Below are 12,549 nucleotides of genomic sequence, written 5' to 3'. Positions count from 1 at the left end.
GAGCAATACGAATCGGGTGGTGGAAGCAGGAAAGGGTGAGGGCAGAAGGGCGTAGAAGATTGTGAAGAGGGCACACTCGCTGTCTTCGGCGATGGATCGGAGACCTCAAGAGGCTCAGCGTGCTTTGGGTAATCTTACAGAACACAGAAACGTACGATGAGGTAGCACTGTGTGGCTTTGGTAAATTTCAAGGCAAATCCTGGAGAACTGACCTCAAGAATAAGACAGAACTCCGAGATAAACAAGATAGTGGTATCGACTCGGGACTTGAGACGTGATCATGATTTATATCGGAGGCCTTTGACGTCCAGATCTCTTCAACATGGAGTTTCACTGGTGTTTGTGGTTATAATACATGTAGTTACATATGTACTGTCATTTTGCGGCATTACATATCTGTATTTATGGTACAATTGTGGAACGTAATGTATTCCATGGCCCCCAGACTCCGGACCAGCTCCATGAATGCGGGGGAAAGGATGGCGTTTCCACTTTCCACACATCTCAATCTACTTGGTACCGACCTTACTCCCCATTCGGAAAACAGGACAACGTATCGGCCCATCTTACACAACGTGGACTTCGTCCCACTAGTCACTATGGAATCGGCAATTGAAAAACAAAGAAAGATCGAAGGTATCATTGAGTAAGCTGAGGTAGTGGGCGATATAGGAAGGCAGCCGCAGCAGAAAGGAAGCGGAGATCAGCGTGCGTCATTTCGCGAACAAACACGCAAGAGGAAGTGCAGATGGACTACAGCTCAATTAAGCTCTCCTCCGCTGCTGGGGGTGGCGGGTGTGAGGTAGGGGGTTGCGTATGGCCAGCATCCGAGTAGACACCCGGCTGGCCCGCGCCGGCGAGAGCATACGCCGAAGGTGCCACCGCAGCCTGCTGAGAGGGATGGTAGTAGGACTGTGGAGGCCCTGCTGCTGCCTGTTGACTAATTTCCGGAGCAGCTCCCGCATGGGGAGAGGGGTGGACTGCCCCCGGTGAATACACATCGGGTGCGCTCGGGGCAAAGCCAGCGCTGCCAGCACCAGACTGGTGCTGACCATCAGGCCTCGTGGCTGGGATGGAATGATGGGCGGCCTCAGTAAAGTAAGATTGAGGCTGCTCTGTTTCCGGCCGAGGCGCATAGTACTGAGAGTTACCAGCCGGCCCTGGAGCCGCTGGATGATTGGACATGACGCTGCTCTGCGGACGGGGAGATGCTAGCGAGGGATAAGGATTCTGACTCCAATTCTCATGACCCGGTTGAGCATAAGCCTGAGCGGTCACCCCGGCCGGAGAGGGGGCGGTCGCGTTGGTATAGTAGTAGTTTTCAGCGCCGGGTTTTGTGTCCGGCACATGCGGAGGCATCCCAGGCATGATAGGGTATTGCGCAGCTCCGGAAGCCCCTCCATAACCGAGCGTATGCTGCGAATAAGCACTGGATAGTCGCTCTTCTAGCATTCTGTCGTAGTAGCGGACGACAGTAGACAGCTTTGAGTGAAGGTCCAGGAGTGTGTCTGACGAAGGTCCAAATGAGTACGAGAGCGCGAGAATTCCCAATCTCCAAAATCTTCATTGAGCTTACCGTGTTTGCTCATTGTTTCGCCATAACTGCGGGCTAGCTTCGGCCGCAGCGCGCCGATGCTCTCATATAATTCTTGGATTTGGGGTTCTCGGAGAATGGTCCCCGGCGGCTGATGCTGAAGCCGGTCCACAAGGGTGGCAAACAGGTGGATATTTTCAGCTTCCACGGCACTTAATTCGTATGGGTTCTTGGTGAGAGGGACGGGATTCGATGTGTCCTGAAGATTAGACGAAGGTGGAGAATTGCTCTTCAACGCAGCTGCATGCTTTTGTTTGTGCTCTTCCATATCTCGGAGCGAGGCTGCAATTGCCGCTTTCAAATCTGCGTCTTCCTCATCGTCGTTTGAGGGGCCGGGTGCAGATGCAGAGCTCTGTGAAGCGGGTTGAGGAGCATTGCCAGTTTGTGGCACAAAGCCAGTGGGTCCTCTCCCTTCTGCTTCCTCAAGACTCATCTGCAGTGCCCGCCTCAGGTCGTCATCAAAGCTTGTGTCCGCTTTGGCACCTCTGGGCTCCATCGAATTCGACTTTGTAATCGAGTTGTTTTTGAATGTCGATCGATCCGCCAGCCCTGCTGAGGTGTATGATTTCGAAGTCAGTTTGGCATAGCACCCGTCATCCACCCGCACAGGTTGGAGGATTCCAAGATGTGGAAGGGGGAGGACTTTGCTTGAGCATTGTTGATCAAACACATTTCCACAGTTGCGACAGTGATGCTTCCTGTTCATGAAGCTAAAGGCAGTGCGACATCGCATGCAAACGTCGGAGTCGATCCACTCTGGTGGCTAGAGATGAGGATCAGTACCGCCCCTTGATATCGTCTAGACAACGAGAGAGAGATTCAGATTGCGAACGACTCACTGCGTTACTCTCCAGCATTGACCCACTCATCTCCGTCTTTGGTGGGAACTGAAACCCTTCCTTCTGAAGCTTGCTGTACGTTTCCCCGAGGTATGATAAATCCATCCTGCCTTGAGATGCCATGGCCCAATTTTGTACCAGCTCCAAGATTTTCCTCTGCACATCCGGGTTGAGTGGCGCGCCTTCTGATTTCAACAGTGATACTAGGTTGTCCATGAATTCACGCGATGCTATCTCGGCTAAGAAATGGGCGCCGCCATTCTTGACACAGGTATCGGTCAACTAAAAAATGGCGCAATGGTCAGCTGCTGGAAATCCAACTCGTGATCATTCACATCCACACACCTTCAATGTTGCAAGTTGAATGTTCGGGTTTCGGTTCTCTAGGCGGCGCTTCAGGGAGCGCATCGCCTCTTTGGGTTGAACACTCTTCGATCGTACCATGTCGGAGATCTCAAGGTTAAGAGCAATGTCCTCCCTATCTCCTCTCATTAGAGAGACTTCCTTCAAATAGACATAGACCTGGATGTGATTCATTGACCAGCACAGATACTCGTGCAGGCACATTGCTGGCCTTGGCCAGATGCAAGGTGAGGTACGTACAGCGAGGAGCCCGTCGCCCGCTCGATTTGCTCGTCGAGCGGGGAGGCAGATGAAAACCAGCCGGCCATGTTGAAAGGCTTAGGAGAGACAAGCTTTGCGCCGCGGAATCCTCCAGAAAGGTGTATGAGCCTTGAAATCGCAACGCAGATAGAATGCGCCGATAGCACAACAGAGGGTCCTCAGGGAGCTCCAGGCAGCCCGCCGAAGCTAGTGACTAAGCTGCTGGCGTCATAGGCGGGGGCGGTGAAAACGATACTGTCCCTCCGTACCCCAGACCCGCCCAATGATGAGTTCCTGGGACGATTACTTGTAAGAGATCCTTCGGTCTCGGAGCACCCGTGGATGCCTAGGAACTCACCTACCTTCGCTGCGATTGAAACTTTCAGAGCCATGCATTAAGAACTCACCCAGGTTTCACGCTTCACTGCCACGACCATGCCCCCCGATGCGGCGGCTCTACCTTCTCCACCAGACAGATCACCATGGAAGGACAGCCGTCCTTACTCGGTGGGGGGCACCATGCAGACCATCAGCCCGAGCATGAGACCGGCTACCGGTGGGAGTGGTACCCGACCAACACTGCAACCGAGGTTTCCAAATATCAAGGACCTACAAGATCAGGTCGCGCTTTTGAACGTGAATGAGCATACATCTGTTAGTGGCAGAAGTTGAGCTCGAGACTATGCGAGGAGACATGGCTGATGTGAAACATGCTAGATCGAAACTCTGCTTGAGACCGCCGCGGGGGCTTTCCAGCGGGCCAAAACCCTTGCGGATGGCGTCGATATTGACAAGGCATATGTCCAATACCTCTGGGCTTCGGAAATCATCATCAACCTGGTCCCCCACCACCCCGATTATCACATGATACAGACGCGGACGCCGGAGTTATACAAGCAATTTGCGGCTCTGATGATGGTACGTTCGGACGAGCTGAGAGACTAAAACCGTCACGCACCCTGACGATACGATGATCTCAAGCGTATCATATGCGCCAAGGAAGAATGCTGATGAATGTACGTCTCCTATTTAGTCGGTGCGGAGCAAGCAAGCGACAATGGATGCGATCAAACAAGAGATCATCGAGGATAATCTGAGAAGCAATGTGCAGCCAGCAAGGGCTCCCGTGTCAACCTCAATGCGCGAATCCGGTCCCGGTGGCCCCGGCAGGAATCGAGAGAACGAGGCTCCGTTAAGCGTGTCGACAAGAATGCCGAGTCCAACGCAATTTCAGCATGCGTCTGGCTCGGACATTGATGGACGGAGAATCTCTGTGTCGACAGCAGACTCTCTGGCTGAACGATTTGCACGGTTGAAGACGTCGAGGACCCCCAATGGATCTGGATTCAATGTTGCGTCGTCCCCTGTGCAAGCGCGGCGAGGATCTGTGGACCAGTTTTTTGCTCACGCTGTGAATTCAGACGTAGCGGCGCAGAGATCTCCTTTGGAATCCCCTCAAAAACGTCCGCTGGGTCCCCGTATCATGGACTCCTCGAATCAGATGCCTTCTATCCCGCCCAAGTTGCCGATCAACACTTCGATGCCGCGCGCGCCCGACCCCACTTACAGTCCGATTTATACAGTCCCTAATCAGCCTCCTCCGCTCAACCCGCCTCGAACATCGGTCGAGAGTGCTCGCTCATTGAACCAACGATATTCGCAGCTCACACGATCGCCGTGCGGAAGCCCTATTTCAGGCGCAGATGAGCGTGCGTACCGCACACAAACTCCGAATGGAGGCGGTTCTGCGCGAAACGCACGAAGCAATTCCCCTGATCTACCGTACAGTACGCACGTCACGGCGCATGATTTGATGGACTACCTGCGTCGATTCAATGTCTTGGTAATTGATGTCCGACCACGTGACCAGTTTGATCTCGGCCATATTTATGCCAAGTCGATCATCTGTATTGAGCCGATCGTCTTAAAGGAGAATGTATCGGCTGAGGAACTTGAGGAGCGGCTGATCGTCTCTCCCGAGTATGAGCAGACCTTATTTGAGAGGCGGAACGAATTCGACCTGGTGGTCTACTACGATCAGCAGACAGCGTCCGTCAGTTATCTGGCAGGCTCTCCAGTGGGTACGTCGGCGCCACACTTGAGGGCGTTGCACGACACTCTGTATGAATTCAACGAGTACAAACCCCTAAAAGCAGGTCGACCACCAGCTCTGCTCCTCGGCGGCTTGGACGCATGGATCGATTTGATCGGACCACAGTCTCTGGCAACGTCTTCCACGGCTGCTGTGATGGGCTCCTTGCAGAGCAAAAAGCCCCATCCGAGATCGGGAAAGCCTCTAGGTCGAGTTCCGACCATGGCCAGTGCCAACTCCAGCTTGGAAGTTCGCAAGAGACGTCTCCGCGAGTTCACCCCACTCAATTCGGAGGAGCTGTCGGCATGGCTGGAGAAATCCAAAAAGGAGGAGATTGACACGAGTCACTATCTCGAGGAGGAAGGTCTTCAGGGAGACGAGCAAGAATTGATCGATGAAGCTCAGCCCGAGCCAACGAGCCCGTTGGTGCATTCCTACGAAGCTTTCCTGCGCCGCTTCCCAGAGCCACACCAACTGCAGCAATCGATGATGCACCCGGATTCTCGTAGCAGTGTGGATTCTTCCTACAAGTTCTCTGCTCCCGTTCCGGTTGCTCCTTCGCGACCGCCTCCCGCAGTCTCTCGCCCTAGCTATAGCGGGGTCTCGGACGGCCGTCATGCCCAGCCGCACGTTCAGCGACAGAATTCTGCGAATCGCGCGCCCTTGTATACGTCCACTTCCTACCTCAGCCGATTGAAACTCCCGCGAACTGGTCTGCATAATTTTGGCGTGACATGCTATATGAATTCCACAATCCAATGTCTCAGTGCCACGGTCATGATGAGCAAGTTTTTCATCGATGATCGATACAGACATTACGTGCAAAAGAATTGGAAAGGCTCACAAGGGGTGATGCCGGGTCTGTATGCAAATCTGATTCGGTCGTTATGGAAGGGCGACGTAGAGATCATCATGCCCACCTCATTTCGAAACTTTTGCGGTCGTTTGAATCGGGAATGGGCGATTGATCGCCAGCAGGATGCCAAGGAATTTTTCGATTTCCTCGTGGATTGCCTGCATGAAGATTTGAACATCAATTGGCAGCGCAATCCTTTGCGACCGTTGACCACCTCTCAGGAAATGCAGCGCGAGCGAATGCCTGTCCAAAAGGTATCCGAGATCGAATGGAATCGGTACAGTCATCGGGAAGATTCTTTCATCTCGTCGCTCTTTGCGGGTCAGCACGCCAGTCGATTGCGGTGCACCACTTGCCGGCAGACTTCCACCACCTACGAGGCCTTCTACAGCATCAGTGTCGAGATTCCCGCCGAGGGCACGGGGGACATTTACCAGTGTCTCCGCAGCTACTGCCAGGAGGAAATGCTGAGTGGAGACGAAGTGTGGAAATGCCCGTATTGTAAATGTGACCGCATCGCGACGAAACAGATCATTGTCACGCGAGCGCCTCAGATTCTTGTGGTTCATTTCAAGCGATTCTCCGCCTCCAAGACCCAAAGCGCGCGCAAGATCCACACGCCCATCGAGTTCCCTCTCCACGGCCTCCGCATGGACGATTACATTGTCCAATACCCCCACGCCAAGTCCTCGGGCGACGTCGGGGTATCTTCGTCCATCGGTCCCGCCACGCCCCCTTTCACATATGATGCCTTTGGGGTTCTTAAACACATTGGGTCCTCCATGGGCAGCGGTCACTACGTGTCCTTGGTGCGCGATGCGGAACGGCAGTGCTGGCGAAAGTTTGACGACGATCGGGTGACCGACTTCAATCCGCGGGATCTACGGCCCCGGGATCGGTTACAGAATGAGCAGGCTTACATTGTGTTTTACGAGCGGGTTCCGGCGAAATGAGCGTGAGCGGTTGAACTTCTTTGCCATGTTGAAATGTTGCATTGGTGATCTGAACATGAGAACCCTTGGCCGGTCGTGGCCTGTGGTTTGCCGTGGTTATCTTCATGGTCCCCTTTCTTGTATCTCTCTCTCCTTCCCCCTTTTGATCGGTCAGACTCTATTGATGACCCGAGTCTGCTTTTCTTCTTCTTTTTTTTTGGCTATTTGCTTTCCTTTTCTCTCTCGCATCTCACGATCGTCACGATTACTGCACTAGATAGACAAGGCGCCACGGCAGGGATCCTAGGGCCGAAAGCGATATGAGGTGCTGATGCATCTCTGCACATGCATGTCCGTACAAATGACGCACATTACATCCGTCAGGTATCTTTCACCAATGGAAGCGTAAATCAGTTAATCCGGCTCCGACTCCCCACTGCACTGTTGAAACTGGTCGTCTCGTCCTCCGCCGCGTCCAGTTTCGACTCTTCTCCGTATTTCGAGGCAACTGATCTCGACACTCGGCTTTTCCTCGGGAAATCAGGGTAGTAGGGTGTTCAACTAGGGACCAATTAATGTGTTTGTATTATTGTTCCTGTGCGGAGTGGTCCAAGTAGCCACTGGGCCAGCCATCGACTGGAAAGCGGGATGGCCAGGGTTCCATTTCCGGGATACTCGGTGCCTCGAACGCGGGGGCGCGGAACTACGGAACGTGCGGAGGATCGATCTCTGCATGGAAATCAGGTGGGCCGAGGGAGACGGATGGACCGGGTCGTGGATGCGGCTTTTCAATCTGGGTCTCAGGCCCGAGTCGGGGAATTCGCAGGGATATGTCAAACGGCGGATTGGTAGGGGGAGGCTGGCACGTTCAGCCCTACTCGGCCACGGGTTGAGTCGATCTATACGTGTATATGCGGATATTGATTATGATGTGGCTTCACACGACACCTTGCCTGGTGAACTGGACATGGCAGGCCCTGGCGCCGAGGCTTTCTCCATAGGTACGAAGATACGTAGTAGACGACCAGTATACCTGTCTATCACGATACACGATACACGAGTATTCTGGCTGGTTGAGGATCCTGGATCGTTTCATGTAGGGATTCAATCGAACACAAGCTTATTCAGTTCACCTTCTTGTATGCTGCACGTCCAGGATCGTTTGCGTGTCCAGGGTTATGGAATTCACCCAATGGCAACTGACGAGATTCAAAATCATTCTCCTTTGACCAATCGGTCTCCGCATTACCCGTCAGCTCCCTTGTCATGATGCAACGGCGCAACGTGCAGGCCGTCGATCTTCACAAGCGAGATGTGCGTGTTGAGGACTTGACTTTGTTCACTTGCATCTCAGTGCATTAGGACCACTATGCCATGGTCATAAATTCTGCCTGGATCGACATGGAATCTGACACGAAGTCGATATCGAGCGCACGCCTCCATCGAGGTCGCCCCATCCATGCCACGGGTAAAATCAAGCGGCAGAAACCACGGTAGGTCATGTCTCCTTCTCTCCCTCTCCCCCTCTCTGGGTCTATCATTCGTACAAGTCCGATCAAGCAATTTGCCAGCCTCACCTGATCGGATCAGAGTCACGGCAAAAACGGGAACCGACGGGCTGCGCAGACCAGCCCGCCTGAGTCAGCCTGAATATTCCGGCGCTTGTGCCCCCTGGCCGCAGTGACTCCCGTGACTCCCGTCATGTCCGTCTCGTCCGTCAAAACTCCCGTCGGGATCAGCAGTCTTAGTCATCTATCTCGGACTGTATGGGCCAATCAGCACCCAGATAAATCACGTCCGCGGTCCTCTGGACAACTCAACAAAAAAGGCCAAACCGCCCCCCGATGCAGAAGAAGAAGAAAAGGGTCGGAGGACGAAGGTGAGCCCCACTGTGGAGTCACCGCCTTGGGCTTTGGGCCCCTCTGAGTGGTGGGCCCATCTCGGCAGGCCCTGGACCCGGAGGAGAACCGTGTGGCAGACGGACTTTGGGCTGGTCAGCACAAGGCACAGTACGCAGGAAGTCCACGCAAAACAATAGAAGATCAAAGTACTGAGTACGGCACTCCTGGCGGGTCTGGTCAGAACTCGGGGTGAGCAACGCGCTTCTTTTCTTCTCGGCTTATTCCACTTTGTCTTTCCAATTCCTTCTCTCCTCTCGTGCCTCTTCCCTTTTCGACTCCGCCCTCCGCTCAACTCCATTTCTCCTTCCTCTCTCTCCTCCTCCTGGTCATCGCCTTTGTTGCTGTTCAACGTGAGTGCCCCTGGTTGTCGGTGTCGCCTCGACCTCCCCCTTATCTGTTTCGTCCTACTTTTTTCCCCCGTTAACCCGCCTCCTATCGTGGCCCTGCACTTTTTTTTGGGAGGGGGCTATCTCTAATCATCTTTTTGGGCATCGTCGTGGTCCTCTGGCTGGAGATATCTCGAAGACATCACTTGATCTTTCACGTGCCCCTTCGTCGCTGTTCCGACCGTGTCCATTGTCTCATTTCTCGGTGTGCTTCCAGGCTAATCCCTCGCTGCTTCTCGTGGCACCAATCGTCTAGTCACCCCCCATTCATACTCCCATCACCATGTCTGAGACCAAGGAACTCACCCTCACCGAGGTGGCCGCCCACAACACCAAGAAGGATCTGTACATGATCATTCACGAGAAGGTCTACGATGTCACCAGCTTCGTCGACGAGCACCCGTACGTCCCACCGCGCATCCTCTTGCCCCTCCCCTCCCTTCCGTCCCGGGTGTCACACGTGTCCCCTTGCACCGTCACCAACTGGCCCCCACGACGGGAACCCAAGTGATAGTTTACTTGAGCGGCACCTTTGCGGGGCTTGAAGCGACTCTTGCTGCCTTGTCATTTGATTTGGACTTTCTTGTTTCTGCAACTCCCACCATCTTATCCCAGGATACCATGATGTCCGTCACTGCAATGCGACAGGCTAACCAGTCCCTTCTACAGCGGTGGTGAGGAGGTCCTCCTCGATGTCGGCGGTCAGGACGGCTCCGAGGCGTTCGAGGACGTCGGTCACTCCGATGAGGCCCGTGAGATCCTCGAAGGTCTGCTCATTGGCAACGTGAAGCGCATGGTAGGTGGCCTCGTCCGTTAATCTTGGGCTTCTGTGCTCCCCCTCCGCACATTCTCCATACTGACCCTCCCCTCGCAGCCCGGCGACCCCGCCCCCAAGGCCCAGGCCTCGACCAGCAGCTCCTCCGCCTCCGCCTCTTCATCCGCCGGCAGCTTCGGTGTTGGTCTCTACACCGTCCTCCTCCTCGGTGGTCTCCTTGCCTACGGTGGATTCCACTACCTCAACGCCCAGCAGCAGGCCCAGTAAATGACCCACTGCACGCCTGGTTCGAACCGAGGAGGCTGCAAGAAAGATGGGATCCTTGGAGAACTCGGAACGTCCAGAAATTCCCAGCTATGAGTCACGAATCAAGAGGCGATGGGTGAAGTGAAGAGAATGCGGCGACAGAAGGGGATGCACACTGGAAAATGATACCCCCCCCCCCCCTCCTCCCACCTTCCCCTCTGGTCCCTTTCTCTGTCGCTTGACTCCTTTTATGAAAGAGCATATCTTTGTTACCGCCAGGATCGCCATGCAAAAAACACCAGAAGATAGGATATAGACAGAGATCGATGAGAAGAGAGCCTAATGAAGATTTTGGGAATGTTTCGGTCGGAAATTAATCAAAGTACAATTCACTTGTCCAGAGATCCTTGATTCTTTCCACAGCTCTCGAGTGCCATTGTGCTGTTGTGCTTCTATTGTTATTACTGTCGAACATGCCATTGCATCTGCATCCACGGTGTAGGCAGTACTTTCGAGTGAATACCGCAATCACATGCCAATCGTACTATGACCTGGTTCGCATAGCTTAAATCGCTCGGCGCTCTCTTCGCGATCTGGGGCAATTACCGAGCTACGGGTAGATTCCGGAATGGGACGGTACTTGTACCTATTTGTTGAACTACCAAGACTCGGGGATTGAACAAAGGTCTACTGGGGAATGTTTTGATGGAAGGGACTCTTGTCGAATCTAGGGTCGAGATGTTCATCACCTTTGTTTGGTGTACAAAAAAATACCTGAAATTCTACGGCCAAGGTCATTGTCGATTCATCCAAGTCTCTCTTACAAATTCTAGAAGCGGCACGTACTCGGACATTGTATTCTCTGATTGTGATATTTTCTCAGCCGCAGGTACTATCCTATCGCATTAGTCATAAAGGACGTCGACCCTCTCGAGCACTATCTGAAAATCAGGGATGGTTATGAAAGTGTCACGTATTGATAGTGACGGCTAGAAGCTATACAGATCTGGCATGGTCGGGCTCTGGCAGCTTCTTGAAGAAAGTCAACCTTGTTAGTGAAATCCTAGATTATCTATTGGATCTCAGGTTACAACAGTGAAAAACTGATAGGGGAAAATGCCGGATAAACTTCCAATTCAAAAATCCGTGCTTCGTATCATAGGCAAGATCTATCGTAGAGGAGCTTGCCAAAGGCTGGCAGGTCTTTCAGTCGAGGAGAACCCCGTTGACGGACATCGTCTTCCTAGTGATTGGATCCAAAAACTCCGCGCTCTTCCACTTCATCGTCACCAAGGCCTTTTTGACTTCAAATAGAAGGTCCGAGGCAAATGTCGGGTACTCGCGCGCCTCTGAGGCAAACTTGAAATTCCCGCGTCCCAGGAATCCCTCAACCGATGCGGATGCTATCATAGAACGCACAGCATGCCCAGTCGGTAAGCATCCTGCCATACGGATATGATTGCCCGTCAGGGCAAAGACGTTCTTGTTCGCGTTTCTCATCAATCCAATGTCAGGGTCTGGATTCGCTACCAGTACATCTTTGATGCACTGAGCAAGATGCAAGCCTAACCCGCTGACCATACACATGTCCGCCAGTCTGGCAAGCTCGATCGCAGATGAAATCTGCTCTTGTGCAGGCTGCTTCTTGTTGACAAAGTATCGCTTGTGGTAAATCCATTGTAGAAGACATTGAACGCTTCGCACGGAGAGTACGCCCTCGACAGGCTCGAGAGTGGCTATTTGTTCGGCGTCTTCAGAAAATTCACCCTCGAACATTGCTTTGAAGTAGGCAGATTCCTGGCACAGAAGGGGCTTTGAGACTGTGTACTCGACGTCACTTGACTTTATTCGAAGCTTGACGAAAGGGCCGTTGTAGAGGGGGAGGATTCTAAACAGGCAGCCACCGTCAGTTCTAGGCTTTTATATATGCAGGTTGATAAAGTCGTCGGTTTGGTCAAAGTACGCACTTTGTCACCATTATCTCCACATCGATATCGAGATCGTCTTGCATTTTTGTGTAAAATGAGAGGGTTAAGGTTAGAGATTCTATGTTACCCGCTATTAAGTGCCGAGTGCTGCGCGATTGTAGGTTGGGTTTCGAGGAGAACGTTTTCTGAGACCTAGAGAGGGAATAAAAGAGCGAAGAAGGAAAACAAACGACATGATCGCTTCAGCTAGTGGAAGGTCTTACATCGGAATGGATCACCTGATTTCTGAGGGGCAAACAGAAAGCAGGGGTCAACACAGAGCGGGGGAAAAGTAGGATGAAGTTGGAGGGGAAGGTACTCGGGGTCGTCTTGGGCAGAGGCATGATGAAGCAAACGC

At 53.0% G+C, this 12,549-nt stretch overlaps 4 protein-coding genes across 4 annotated transcripts; 2 read left to right on the top strand and 2 right to left on the bottom strand.

Moving 5' to 3' along the window:
- Positions 1-753: 753 nt before the first annotated feature.
- On the bottom strand, positions 754-3,104 carry POX_a01015 (Vacuolar protein sorting-associated protein 27; the record flags this gene model as incomplete). The annotated part of the gene is made up of 5 exons (XM_050109945.1): positions 754-1,508; positions 1,577-2,357; positions 2,434-2,715; positions 2,779-2,911; positions 3,037-3,104. The coding sequence occupies 5 exons, from the start codon at positions 3,102-3,104 to the stop codon at positions 754-756; spliced, it is 2,019 nt and encodes a 672-aa protein (XP_049973713.1).
- A 367-nt stretch (positions 3,105-3,471) lies between these two features.
- On the top strand, positions 3,472-6,937 carry POX_a01014 (uncharacterized protein; the record flags this gene model as incomplete). The annotated part of the gene is made up of 3 exons (XM_050109944.1): positions 3,472-3,690; positions 3,754-3,954; positions 4,070-6,937. 3 exons carry the CDS (start codon positions 3,472-3,474, stop codon positions 6,935-6,937), a joined length of 3,288 nt encoding a protein of 1,095 aa, XP_049973712.1.
- A 2,549-nt stretch (positions 6,938-9,486) lies between these two features.
- On the top strand, positions 9,487-10,245 carry POX_a01013 (putative cytochrome b5; the record flags this gene model as incomplete). Its single annotated transcript, XM_050109943.1, has 3 exons — positions 9,487-9,605; positions 9,873-9,999; positions 10,078-10,245. 3 exons carry the CDS (start codon positions 9,487-9,489, stop codon positions 10,243-10,245), a joined length of 414 nt encoding a protein of 137 aa, XP_049973711.1.
- Positions 10,246-11,430: 1,185 nt separating this feature from the next.
- On the bottom strand, positions 11,431-12,235 carry POX_a01012 (uncharacterized protein; the record flags this gene model as incomplete). The annotated part of the gene is made up of 2 exons (XM_050109942.1): positions 11,431-12,112; positions 12,192-12,235. The coding sequence occupies 2 exons, from the start codon at positions 12,233-12,235 to the stop codon at positions 11,431-11,433; spliced, it is 726 nt and encodes a 241-aa protein (XP_049973710.1).
- Positions 12,236-12,549: the final 314 nt, after the last annotated feature.

The sequence above is a fragment of the Penicillium oxalicum genome, chromosome I (genome assembly GCF_001723175.1).
Source record: "Penicillium oxalicum strain HP7-1 chromosome I, whole genome shotgun sequence".
Lineage (NCBI taxonomy): Eukaryota > Fungi > Ascomycota > Eurotiomycetes > Eurotiales > Aspergillaceae > Penicillium > Penicillium oxalicum.
This window is presented reverse-complemented; position numbering and strand designations above follow the sequence as displayed.